A 13375-nucleotide genomic window follows, 5' to 3' on the forward strand; every position below is an offset into this window, starting at 1 on the left:
AAATTTCACAACTCTTCTGACATGCATTCAGTCCTCTTGAATTTGACTGTGTATTTTCTTCAAGGGTTTTAGAAAGTTCTTGGTGGGTTCCCTTGGTGTCATGGGAAGAGAAGCTTTTTGCTTATGAATCCTCACCTCAGAAACAATAATGATGTTTTTCCTCCCAATCTTGTCTCAGCAGCAAATGAGCAAATGTGCATTCAATACTTTGAAGCTTAAAGAGGCACGATGCAAACGACATTCTCATCTTTCTGCTCTGTAATCTTCTTTCTAATTCGTAAATTCCACGAGGGCAAAGTTTTACCTTATTGTTCCTTGGATGTCCAGGCCCAGCGGTGACATTTGATGTATTAAAAGAAAAAAACTCTGTCTAACAGATGAACTACTCTAAACAGACTAATCCTTGCCTTCTTCCTGTTTCTCCTTAGATTTGTAATGGAGAATCCATTATTACCTTGCAATTTAAAATAAAATACCCATTCACTAAAATATACCCAGTGGTGTGTGATTTGTTCTGAGTTGCTACATATGCCCACAGGCCCACTTTAAATGGTTAAGTCCCAGTAACTACAAAAGAGACCTCTCCAGGGACCGGAGGTTGATAATAATTGGAAGCAGGGACAGCAGGAGAGAGGATAGCCCATGCCTGGTCAGTGAACCAATCACACAACTTTAAGGAATTTGTTTCAAAAAATAGCAAGAATAATAAGGGAATCACAACAGGCTTCTCAAGAGCTTTTTGCTGTTAATGAATGCTGTTGTGTTAAGGATGCTGCTCATTATTCTGATTCAGTTTAGTAGTATACTAAAATATTTCAGAGTGTCAGTAATGCTTTTGCTATGATTTATTGTATTTTCCAGCCATAATACTAAGTAGCTAAAACTTTGCATCCTAACAGTGTAGCAGGTGGTTCTGAATGTTCTTTGACTGCTTCCACAATAAAATATATTACATAGCAGACAACACAGGGACACTCACATGTACATAAGTACAACTGCCCCCAAAATTGTACAAGACAGCATTTACTCTTACAATGGGTAAAATACTCTGAGTCTATCTAGTTCGATACTTTTTCATTGTGGTAGCAACCAAGTACATTAATGGGATGCCTCAAGAATGTGTTGCAACCCAAGTTTATGAAATGCTTAGAACATTCTTTCTTGTGAAGGTATTCACAATTAATATCTTTATGCAGCTGCAAATCCATTTAACCCTAAAGTCTGTACTTTGCTTTTTCTGATTTTTGAGCTGATGTGACTCATCACACATGTCACATTTTAAGTGCTATATCTAAAAAAGTTAACTACTTAGGATAAGGAAACCAAGAAGTAAAACATGGCAAGAACTCATCCCACCAGCTTCTCACACTTATCCCTGTGCTCAACACAAAATCAGAGGTTAAGAATAATTTTTATTTGAGAAGTAGTCTCAATGATATTTCTGGAAATGTCCATTTAGCAGGATTAAAAAAGTGGCTAATAGAATAAAAATCATCAAGTAGACTTCAGAGATGTACGTGGCTTCCAATACATTTCCTATCCCTTCACACTCTAATGTCTTTCCAATATTTATTTCTATCAAAAGGCTGTCATCTTGACAATCTAGCATTCTTCGTCAGTATTTTAAAACCTATGGAAAACTGTAATAGGGCAGACAGTGTGGTAAATGTATTTTAAAATCACTGGGTTTTTTGTATGGAACACTTATTTCTAGGCAGGTAAACACATAAAATACAACAAAGTCATATGTAAATACACAAGCAAAAAGAGATAGAGGGGCCATCATCGGAGTCCATGACTTACCTAAAGTTTCATTTATGCAACTAAAACTTGGTCACTCAGTCTTTCAACAATTTATACCTTGCTGAATTCTTACAGGTTCCTTGAGTTTATGATACCTGGCATCAAACAGAACATCCCTCTGATAAATGAATTCCACAGAAACAGCAAGCCATATAGTCCCTCTGATTTGACTACAGAGAGTCTAGTAAATCTACCTGAAAAGTTCTATATTTTCCTAAGAAAATTTGACCAATATACTTGAAAATTCTATAGATACTTTGGCCAGTACTTGAAAATTAAGGAAAAATCAATCCATTGCAGTGCGTGTGGTAAATGCAAGATCGATTTCTCAAATTTGATTCACAGACGAGATTTTTATAACACTACTGAAAAGCCTTGCACATACATGTGTGAGAACACACAGAAACACACACAATGAAATGTAGACATACACACACAGAATAAGAAATGACATTATTCTCTCACAGAACTACCTGACCTGGAAAAGCTGCGATTACATGACACTTAAAAATATTAATCAATTTAGTTTTTATTCAAAGTCAGTATTTAATGTAGAATAGTAAAAGACACAATAGGCTTAATTTTTCTGGGTTCACACAAGGCCCAAGTCTTAAGATTATTGTTGAAATATTCTTTTGGAGATTTTAAAAAGATTTTACTAGCAAGTCTTTAGCCAGTTCTTTGAGAATGGAACTCCTGGTGATACAGACATCCATCAGTAGCATAGTTCTGCATTAATACTGTTCCTTTTATAAGTTAATTTATTTTCCTACTATTTTACTTAAATGATTTTTGAAACCTTGAAAATAAAATGCATGGCAAGTAGAACAAGCAGTGATTGGCTGACACCCCACGGCCAAGGGCAGGCTCCAGCAGGTTTCGAAGTAGCAAGGTCATCACAGTATGGTGCATAATAGAGCATCATATTAGAGTGGAATTCAGCCAAACACAGTAATGTATGGATGTAGACGCATCTGAAAAAAGGAAAATAAAGATTTATGCAGCTAAAAAAACGTGAAGAAAATTTCCCCAATGAGTTATGCCCAACAGGAATCCTGCAATAGAGATTTGGAAGAAAAATTTTATTTGCAAATTATGTATTTGTAAATAATAGATATGCTCAGTGCAAAAGGCTGACTTGTCAGAGGAAACCTACTTGGAAGCTTTAATAGATTTTTTTGTTTGTACACAGCATTAGAATTCAATACAAACATCACAAAATTCCTGAAAATAAACCTTTATTTTGCCTTTAAGACATCAATTCAGCAGAAGTGATAATTAAGATTAGTTTTAGTGGTTTCAGCTCAGTTCTTCTTGGAATGTGATTTCTCCTACAACACTAATGCTAAATAAAGTATTGTGTAATGTAGCGCAACAAAGTCACTGTTTTAAAAAAAGATTCTAAGGACTTCTTTAAAAATAAGAAAGGAAAGCAAAGCTTTCTCTAGATATATCTGAACAACTCATACTATTTCTATGTAGACATACTAAATTAATGAATGAGGAACCTTGCCATGGCGTAGAAATTGGTTATATACACCTGAACCATAAACACTCCTAGCAATTACTACACTACATTTCTTACATAATCCCTACCCAGCAAAGAAATGATATTAAAAAGGTCTGATAGTGTTGATGACTGTGATGAAGCACTGGGTTTTGTCAAACTGTATTTATTTTTAAAAATAGATAAGATTTTATTGCTGAAATTAATATATTCAATACTTTACATTTTATCTCGATGCACAGTTAGAATCTGATACACTAGACTGGTTAGCTACCTAGCAAGGAAGCAATCTGATTGAAAAATAGCAAAATGCTGTATTTTTCTAAAAGCAAATTCAGAGGTATAATTTGTTCATAATTCTTTGTTAAGGTTGCTACTGTGGCAAAAGTCACCTGCAAAGTCAGTGAAGAGGAAAATCGCCCAGAAACCACAAGAAATGATGAGTATTGCTAGAAAAGATTATCTCAATTACAATGCATGGCAAGTTTCATCCATATTTTATAGAATTTTTTTTCTTTTCTACTAACACACAGTCTTTATTGAAAATATACTAAACACTGCATAAGAACTTAGGTCTGTTATCATTATTCTGCTAAAATCAAAAATCCCATCAATAGACTTGCTGAATACATAGTCTTAGCCATAGTGTTATCTTACTGCATATCAACTGGTATTTACACAGTGGAAGGAACTATAATTTTTTCTAAAAGTCTAAGTTTTCAGTTATAATTTCATGGATAACTTACTTGTAGGAACTGGAGCCTAAAACAGAACTACATTTTATTGTAAAATAGTTTTCAAAGCTAAATACACAGTGGTAAATACATCAGTAAACCTGAATACCTTCCATTTCCTGTTGTAATATACAGAGAGAAAGTTTTGGGAACTCAGCTTTCTCCCTCAAGATAGTGTGATAAGATAATAGAAAAATAAAACCATTAGAATCAGCATTCCAGGATTCTAGTCTACTTCATATCTGATAATTTTGTGGCCTCAATCAATTTTTTTTTTATGTTAGGCCTCATCCTCCTCTTCTATAACTGTGTCAACCATGCTGACTTGTGATTTTCGGTACCCCATTAAATTGTTGGTTACAGTATGTATAGTTTACTTTGACTTATTGTATATATTTAAAGCTCAGGTCTTTTTTTACATTATCAATGTATCTTGTGACAAAAAACCAATGGGACCCTAGTTAGTACGCATGAATTTGTGTGTGTCTGTATGTGTATGTCTGTATGTGTACAAAAAAAGAAAGTTTGTGATATATTCATATATGATGTGTGTACTTTTCACATATGAGATTTGTAATTATTCAACGATATAAAGAAATAATGATTTTACTATATTTACCATGCTATGACTTACTTAAAATCTTTAAATTGAATTTGTACTTTTTTAATCTCAGTCACTAGTTCATTTAGGGTGAGTTTAAGATAAGGTTTCACTTTCACATGTGGATTTTCATACAAATTTGCATATTTACTGCATATCAAATCAGTGGTTGATCTTTTCTTCATTTCATAGACATCCAAACATCCAGGGAACAGTGCTTTAGAATAAATCTCCCCTCTACAGATAAGGCCTACCTTCTATCAGCTTCTAGCCTCTTGCCTATGATGCAGGTCAAATGTAACAGAGATCTCATCATATGCAGAGTCATCATGCTTTGTGAAAGACCCCTTGGGGGTACACGAGATAACCATATTGGAGAAATTCCACTTAAAGAATCAAAACTGGAAACTGTGGCTAACTTGTAGATGCATTTTCACTAAAATATGTATGGTGTTGCACACACATATACAAGTTGATACTGTCTTCTTCCTGTGTATACTCTAATAGATAATGGCAAGCCATCCATTTGCTTCCAAAATGGAAGTGGTTTGAAAAATAAATTCTACCATATCTTTTTGTTAAGTATGCAATGAATGTATTGAACATATTTTGAGAAACTGAAGTGAGCCTTTATTCAGTCCAATTCATCAGTTCCTTACTAAGGAAAATGGTCACTGGAGTTAATATGTATTTTTTTTTTCCTTGAGTATTTCAGGATCAGCCGCTGCAAATGGATTTTTAAACAAATGTTTACTCAAGCTGAATTCTTGCCAAAAATAAATTACCTCATTTTCCATTTATTAAATACAATATAAATTTTACTTGCAAGTGCATTATCTAAATAGCAGCATGTCAAGGATGTGCTCAACAAGACTTAAGAATAATACATAAAGTAGTAACTGTTCTATTATATTGAGTATCAATGTTTTGGAATTCTATTTTTTAAGGAAACTTAAAAATATTTGCCAAAAAATAAAAACAGTGGAGATTTTAAAATAAATAGACAAATAAAATGCAGTTTCCTTTATTTTACAAATCTAAAGCACAGTTATTCTTCTAAGTTCCAAAACTTTAACAAGCATAAAAACAAGTTCTCCATGCAAAGGAAAGTATGAAATAGAAAGGTGGGTCTTAATCTCAATAATGCCATTGATGATACCCATTTTGCTCAGCTAAACACATTACTTAATTGAGACAGAAAGCTTTTGTTTGAATTGCAAAGGTATGAACTAGGAGAAACTGGGCTTCCTCTTCAGTTTTCTAATGTGTGAATTTCAGAAATAATTCCAGCAACTCTGTAACACCCAGCTCCCAGTGGGCCAAAGAGTAACCATAGAAGGTTGATTTGAATTTCACTAGAGTCTATGAATACAATCCAAGGTGTGGGGGTGGGGGGTGAGTATTACTTACAAACTATCATTTCTACAAAGCTGCTTAAGTTATTATAATGTAACCATTAATGCCACTTAGGAGACACACTTCAAAAATGTCTAACTCTCAGGAAGATGAGAACACTGTTAAGAAGCATCACTTATACTTTATCACAAATACAGGACTATGATAAGGTAATTTGGGAAAACTATGAGTAAAATGAAGACTTAAGAGCAAACAAATCTCAGATTTTTAATGGATCCTTCCTGTAAGGAATTGAAAGTCTGTAGTCCTCAAGTTATTCCTGAGAAAAATTCACTTAACAAAGGAGGGAATTATAACAAAAACCTTCTTTTCTTTTTTTTTTTAATCCAAGCTTAATCAAAGGAAATTTATTTTGGGAACTTGGTAAAAATTTAGGGTATTACATTTTACAAATAAAAATAGAAAACCATCTACTTATGGTCCAAACAAAAATCAGAACAAAAAGAATCCCATTTGTGTCAGATGTCTGAACAGCACATACTTGGTGAATGGATCCCTTGTCCCTTGACAGCAATATTGAGAAGATGAAGCCTATCAATTACTATCACTAATTACATTAAGGGGAATATGTTTCATTTGGCTTTATTTCATTTTAGGTTAACTACTTACTTGTTGTTCAGACTTTATTTCTTTTGGATGCCTAATGACACACACATTTTCCAAAGTGACTTTTGGCAAACTGTGTGATTCATTCAAATTGCTTTGTGGATTTCTTCTTTGGGTATATGGACTTTACTCAGTTGAGAGACTGACACCATACATTAGTCTATTTATAAGCATGTAGTTTTCCCTTTTAAACAGGATTCCAGCAGTCTTGATATTGGGTGTTTTAGATATTCAAGAATAGAGCTAACCTTATCTGATGAGGCAAATGAAGCTTAAGTGACAGGACAGAGCATATGAAGCGCTTGAATAAAATATCTATAAATCTGCTGCTTGATTTATCCATTCAACAGCAGGAAATTACATGACTTAGAATGAGAAACGCCATCCAGTCACAGGCCAAAAATACTATTAAGATAATTGCTGACAAGTAAACACTGCAGAAAGATCTCATCACACTGTTTTTTGTATTACCCTGTTTCCATTTTCAAGGGAAATTACTATAGATCTCAATGCATTTGTGGGTATTTATAACTAACCTTGGAAAAGAGCTAGTGCTGGAACAGGGATTTTCCTTGTTTAAACAACTGATAAAGCATCAGAAACAAAACAAAACTTTGTTTCCCTAACTCCAGGTGAATCAACAACATGACAGATATAAACTCTCCAGCATGTCAAATTTTGGCTTGAAAGAAATAAATAATTCAAGCTCACATGCATGCAAAGGCATATTTTCAAAAGCCGCTTAATGGAATGCAGTTCAAACCTAAGTTGTCTTGGATTGCTTTTGTTATTGAATATAAAAGCATGTTAAGTCTGTCTCTCATTATCCAAATAGCTACAGTGAAGTACCATACACAGAAATTATTTCTTTAGGAAAGTGATTTTAATAATTATGAAAGCAATAAGAATTACCACCTCTTTTCTGTAACAACTTTAATGAGGCTAGAAAATAACTGTTTCCTTTACCTTAATTCTTCTCAGATCACACACAGCACTCCCAAAACAAATCTAACAGAAAAATTATGTGACTTGACACTCATAGATATGTTTCTTGAAATGAACTCTGGCAGTTTTTAAGAAGCAAGTGTTGTTTTACCAACAGAGTTTGTTGCAGTATTAGACACAGCAGTTTACAAAGGTTTTGTTTGCTGTGTGTCAAACTTTGTTAGGTAAAAAAAGTAAACTCCCTGAGAATTATATGTCACAAGATCAAAACTTTCAACAATAAAGTTGGTATTTTCTGAAATTCCCTTCAAATAATATATATGTACGTATACATATATATATGCATATGTTTGTTTCCACATTTTCCCAGGGAACAACTTTGTCAAATGTTCCATATAGCATTTATATTCTCAGTATATCACAAGGAGTATCAAAATAATCTTGCACATCTGACCTCAATGACAAATGGCTGAGCAATCTATTTTTGTCTATAAACTTTTAATATCAATTATGAAGAATGAGAATGCTGATTGCATATCATTATAGGAACCTGTTATAACTATCTATTGTTACAGATCAAAAGTGCTAGACATGTGGTTTTGTAACACACTTGTATATCAGTAAATATTTCTAAACTAGCAGTCTTGTCAAAGAAGTCAATATTTCAGTATTTCAGAATTTGCACTACATTTCTGAGAAGCAGCATCTGCATATCTATGGAATCCTGAATTATGCAGAACATAGCTAAAACTTTTATGGTGTCCAATTTGCATAGAGACAGCAGCAACTTTAGAATTTTTTCTCTCTGGATGCAATTATCCAATAATTGCCACAAAAGAAAATAATTTCAGCGTAAAAATAACCATCCAAACAATCTAAACATATTTATTTTGAAAATAGAAACTGTAGGATAAACTAGGCTGTCAAGTGCAAAGAAACTGTTTCCTTTAGTAGCTTAGTGAACTTGCAAAATACACTGGCACACTTCTTGAAGTTGTCTTTGCTAAATTAATGGTGCATGAATGACTGTCACATTCCAACCCTTAAAAAAATTATGAACAGTTACTTTAAACACAGAAGATCTGTCTCATGAGTTTTTTAGCCCTCTCTGGGATATTTAAAATAAATTCGAGATGCATCTTACCTGTTTGCTGTACTTGTTATTGGTTTGACAGCTATACTCAGAGCAGTGATCTGATCCAATAGAAATGTTGTCTCCTGCTCCCACAAATGTGTTGGCTGGTGGTAGATCTTGTACGGCCTGGTGTTTTTTCCCTGCAGTTGGTGACTGGGGGTGAAGCTGGACAGTAGGCAACGGGGAACTGGATTTATAATGCCTGGCCAGGTCAGGACTGCCAGGCCCACCATTAACAGATCTGTAGCGCCCCATGCTTGGGCTGTCTGACAGCTTCTCATTGACACTATCATACCTTTGTCCATTTGGTTTAGAAGCTTCTACAGTGACAATGCTGCTGTAGAGAGGCTGCTTGGATTTTTTGTTTTTCTTGTCCTTTTTGGGCTTTTTAGATTTGTCATGCTGTTGGGGTGTAAAAAAGTCTTCGTGATCTTTTTTGCCGGCCTCGTAACCGTTTTTGCTTTTGGACCTGCAGTACCTGGCCATCACTACAATCAAGATGATCAGGATCACTGTCATAATGCCAGCAACCACCCCAATGACAATGCTGAGCCTCTGTTTGCTAATCTCATAGCTTGGGTCTCCAGCTATATCCTGGGTGAGTGGGGTGTGCAGACTTCTGGCTATCTGGGAGTCGATCACAGTGGCGTTAGAGACACTTTCATTGACAAACACATGCACCAGAGTCGTGGTGGACTGGGAAGGTTGCCCACTGTCATTCACTTGCACCACCAACCTGTGCAAGCCATAATGCTTCTGAGTGAGTTTGCCCACCAAGGAAACCACACCACTGGCGGAGTCAATCTCAAACAGCTTGAAGGGATTCCCTCCCACAATGCTGTAGTTCAGGTCTGCGTTGATGCCATCATCGCTGTCTGTCGCCAGCACGGTAGCTACTACTGTCCTGACATGACTCGAAGGTGGCAGCAAAGTGTAGGAAATGTTTCTGGGCAGGGTGACTGTGGGGGCATTGTCATTTTCATCCATCACGAAGAGAGACACCGTGGCTGTGGCAGACCTGGGAGGATCTCCCCCATCCACAGCTTTCACTCTGAAAGTGTATGTGGTCTGGTGCTCCCGGTCGAAGGACATGGTGGAGTAAATGGTCCCTGTGTCGTTTTCAATAGAAAAAATGTTACTGTTCTCCTCGATGTACAGACTCATCTCCGCGTTCCGCCCCTTGTCAGCATCCATCACAGTGACCATCCCCACGGGGCTGTTGGGCTGCAGGTTTTCTTTCACATAAAAGGTGAAGACGTCCTGCATAAACTTGGGGTCATTGTCATTCTTATCAGCCACTTGCACGATCACCGTGGTGCTGCCCTGCAGCACCGGGATGCCTTTGTCTTTGGCGTTCACTTTAAACTCATACCTGTCCGTCTGCTCGCGGTCCAGCACGGTGTTCACGAGGATGTCCCCAGAGTCGGGGTCGATGGCGAAGACCCCCAGCACGGACGAGTCCAGCGAGTAGGCGACCTCGGCGTTCTTCCCGCTGTCGGCGTCCGTGGCCAGCACCGTGGCCACCCGCTCGCCGGGGACGTTGTTCTCGGGGAAGTAGACCTCGACCACTGACTGGCCAAAGACCGGAGGGTTGTCATTGGTGTCGCCCACCTTGACAATGAGGGAGTTGTTGCTGGAGAGGCTGGGGCTGCCGGAGTCCACCGCCACTATGACCACGTTGAACTCCCGCGTGGCCTCGTAGTCCAGCGGAGCCGAGGTGTGCAGGAAGTACTTTTTCTTGTTCTGGTCGCCCTCGCTGTCGCTGGCCGGCTTGAGCTGGAAGGGCACGTCGCCCACCACGGTGCAGGTGACCACGCCATTCTCACCCTGGTCCCGGTCGGACACCTGCACCAGTGCTATGGGGGTGTCCACCAGGACGTCCTCCGCCACGTTGGCCACCCCGTCCTTGAGCGGGATGCGCCCGATCTTGCGGATCTCGATGGACGGCACGTTGTCGTTCTCGTCTTTGATGTTGAGGACGACGGTGGCCTTGTCGGTCTTGGGGGGCTGCCCGCGGTCGCGGGCCATGACCGTGAAGCGCAGCTGGTTCACCTCCTCGCGGTCGATGCGGTGCAGCACGCTGAGCCAGCCGGACGTCTCGTCGAGGCGCAGCAGCCGCCTCACGGACTCGGTGGCGGCCCCGAACACGTACTCGATCTGCCCGTTGACCCCCACGTCCAGGTCGGCGGCGCGCAGCTGCAGGATGGGCGTCCCCGGGGCGCTGTTCTCGGCCAGGTCGGCCTCGTACACGCTCTTCTCGAAGCGGGGGCTGTTGTCGTTCACGTCGGTGATGAGCACACGCAAGATGGCCTGAGAGGACCGCGGCGGGTCGCCGCCGTCGCGCACCCTCAGGGTCAGCTCGTAGGAGTCGCGCTGCTCGCGGTCCAGCGCCCCCTTGACGATCAGCTGCGGCTGCTTCTCGCCGTCAGGGGTGTCCGCCACCTGCAGCTCGAACACGCTGCTGCGGCCCCCGGGGCTCGTCCCGCCGCCGGCCTCCGGCGCGTCCAGCCGCCGCTTGGAGCCGCCGGGGCCGCCGCCACTCGCGCCGTTCCCGCCGCCCCCGGGGTAGGGGGCGCTGTCGGCCGCCCCAGCGCGCCGGCCCTCGCCGCCGCCGCCGCCGCCGCCCCCGGGCTCCTGCAGAAGCTCGTAGCGTTCAATGCCGTTGCGGCCGAAGTCGCGATCGGTGGCGGTGGGCAGCAGGTACAGAGTGCCCACCGCCCGGTTCTCCTCCACCGTGAGCGTGAGCACGGGCGACGGGAAGGTGGGCGTGTTGTCGTTGATGTCTAGCACGATGACCCGACCCTCAAACAAGTCCACCCAGCTCTGCGAGGGCCCGATCACCGACACCTCGAAGTCCAGGAAGCACTCGTTCTCGTCGAAGATCATCTGACACTGGGGCAGCTTCTCCCGGTCTATGCGCCGCTCGCTCGTGCTCAGCTCGCCCGTGATGTTGTCGATCTTCAGGTACTCGGAGCCCGACTCCAGGCTGAAAGTCACCTCCCCGGAGCCGGTCACGATGCCCAGGTCCGAGGCGACGTTGCCGATGCGGACGTCCGCGGGGCCCTCCTCGGCCAGCCGGTACCGTAGGAGCTGCTTGGCGGCCGCCAGGCTGAGCCAGAGCGGCAGGAGGAGGCAGCAGCCCAGGCACCCGCCGCGCGCCCATCCCGCCGTCCGCATCCTCAGCATCTTCTCCTGCTGCTGCTGCTACTGCTCCTTCTAACCACAGCGCCCTCGGCGCCCCCTCCTCCGAGGCCGGCCGCTGGCCCTCCCCCGAGGGGCTACAGGCAGGCGAGGGAGGGGGCGGGAGCGGCGTGCGGAGTCGGCCGGTGGGATGGGTAGGGTGGGTGTTGCGGGGCAGGGGGTGGGGAACGTCCACAGAACCCTCTTCTTTTTTTTTTTTCTTCTTTTTTTTCCTCCTGCTTTTTCCGAAAGTTATTGTTTCATAATTCATGCAATGGGTGCTAATCGCCCACTCGCCGGCCGCCGGTCGCAGTACTCACAGTTCACGGGACACTGCGCGCCGCGGGCTCGGGGTCCCCCCCGCACCACCCCACAGTCATCCCCGCCGCGGTCGGAGGATCCCGGGCTCTCGTCCCCGGCTCTGTCGGAAGGTGGCCAGAACGGCTCGGTGGAGCCAGGAGGCTGCGGGGAGCGAGCCTGCAGCCTCCCCCGCCGGCCAGCCCCGCGGCTCCTTGCTGAAGCTGCTCCAGGAGTTGAGTCCAACGCACGTTCCAGCCACTGCTCCGGCTCCGGCTGCCCAGGCGAACGTGAGTCGCTTCCCGCACGAGGCGCGGGGGGCCGGCAACAAGCCGGTCTCAACTCCCGACTCTGCTCAGGCAGCGGGCGAGGGGGGGGGAGCCGGTTAACAGCTTGGGAATGAAAAAAAAAAAAAAAAATCCGCGGCAGGTCGCTTTGGGCACGGTGCAGTGGAGACAAGTCGCGTCACAGCGCGGTCCGCGTCCGGGTCCCCCCGGCGCGCCAGAGAGCAGCCCGAGCCATCTTCAGAGAAGCCGGGAGAGTCAGTCCCTTCTCACCCCCGCCCCGAGAGCTCGGGTGTCTCTCGCTCTCTCTCTCTCTGTTTTTTCTTAACAACTCTGCGCAAGGTCATTAGTCACGAAGCCGCCGCCTGAAACCGCAGCAGCCGTTCGCCCGCGGGGCCGTGGGCTGAGCCGTGCGCACCGCGCGGTGCCCAAGTTTGGGTTCGCAGCCGCAGAGTCCGTGCCTTCCCTCACCTGCATTCGGCCCGCAAGTCAGAGCGGTCGGCTCTGCAGCGCGGTGCGCGATTCAGGGAGGAGATTGCAGCCTCTCTCTCTCTCCCCGCTCTCTCTCGATCCCTCCCCTCCCTCCCTCCCTGCCTCCCTCCCAGTCTCCTCCTCTCCTCCCTCTCTCTCTCTCCTCCCTTTCCCCCTCTCCTACTCGTTCTCCGGCACGCTCGCTCTCCTCGCTCGCGGTCCCAACGCAGACAACTCTAGCTGAACTTGATCCCTTTTGCAGTTCAAAGGTGAGCAAAAAAGGCTCCCTGCACAGGCGGCGTGGGCCAGGCGAAAGCGCACGGTCCGGCTCCCCCAGTGGCAATTAACAAAGGTGCCCAATTCTGTCCGGATTTCCGAAGAAAAGCCCAAGGCTTC

At 43.3% G+C, this 13375-nt stretch overlaps 1 protein-coding gene across 5 annotated transcripts in view; it reads right to left on the reverse strand.

Moving 5' to 3' along the window:
- Window positions 1–13043, reverse strand: part of PCDH7 (protocadherin 7) — a 439021-nt gene extending 425978 nt beyond the window's left edge. For 4 of the 5 annotated variants that reach the window (XM_062212963.1, XM_062212962.1, XM_062212965.1 and 1 more), the window contains exon 1: window positions 8757–13043. In XM_062212963.1, coding sequence (XP_062068947.1) covers window positions 8757–11933 — 3177 coding nt within the window. In that variant the 5' untranslated portion in view covers window positions 11934–13043. Of the gene's footprint in view, window positions 1–1843; window positions 2778–8756 lie in introns of those variants that run through there. The other variant, XM_062212967.1, reaches the window with a different exon arrangement.
- Between the last annotated feature and the right edge of the window lie 332 nt (window positions 13044–13375).

Source organism: Lepus europaeus, chromosome 16 (genome assembly GCF_033115175.1).
Source record: "Lepus europaeus isolate LE1 chromosome 16, mLepTim1.pri, whole genome shotgun sequence".
Classification (NCBI taxonomy): Eukaryota; Metazoa; Chordata; class Mammalia; order Lagomorpha; family Leporidae; genus Lepus; species Lepus europaeus.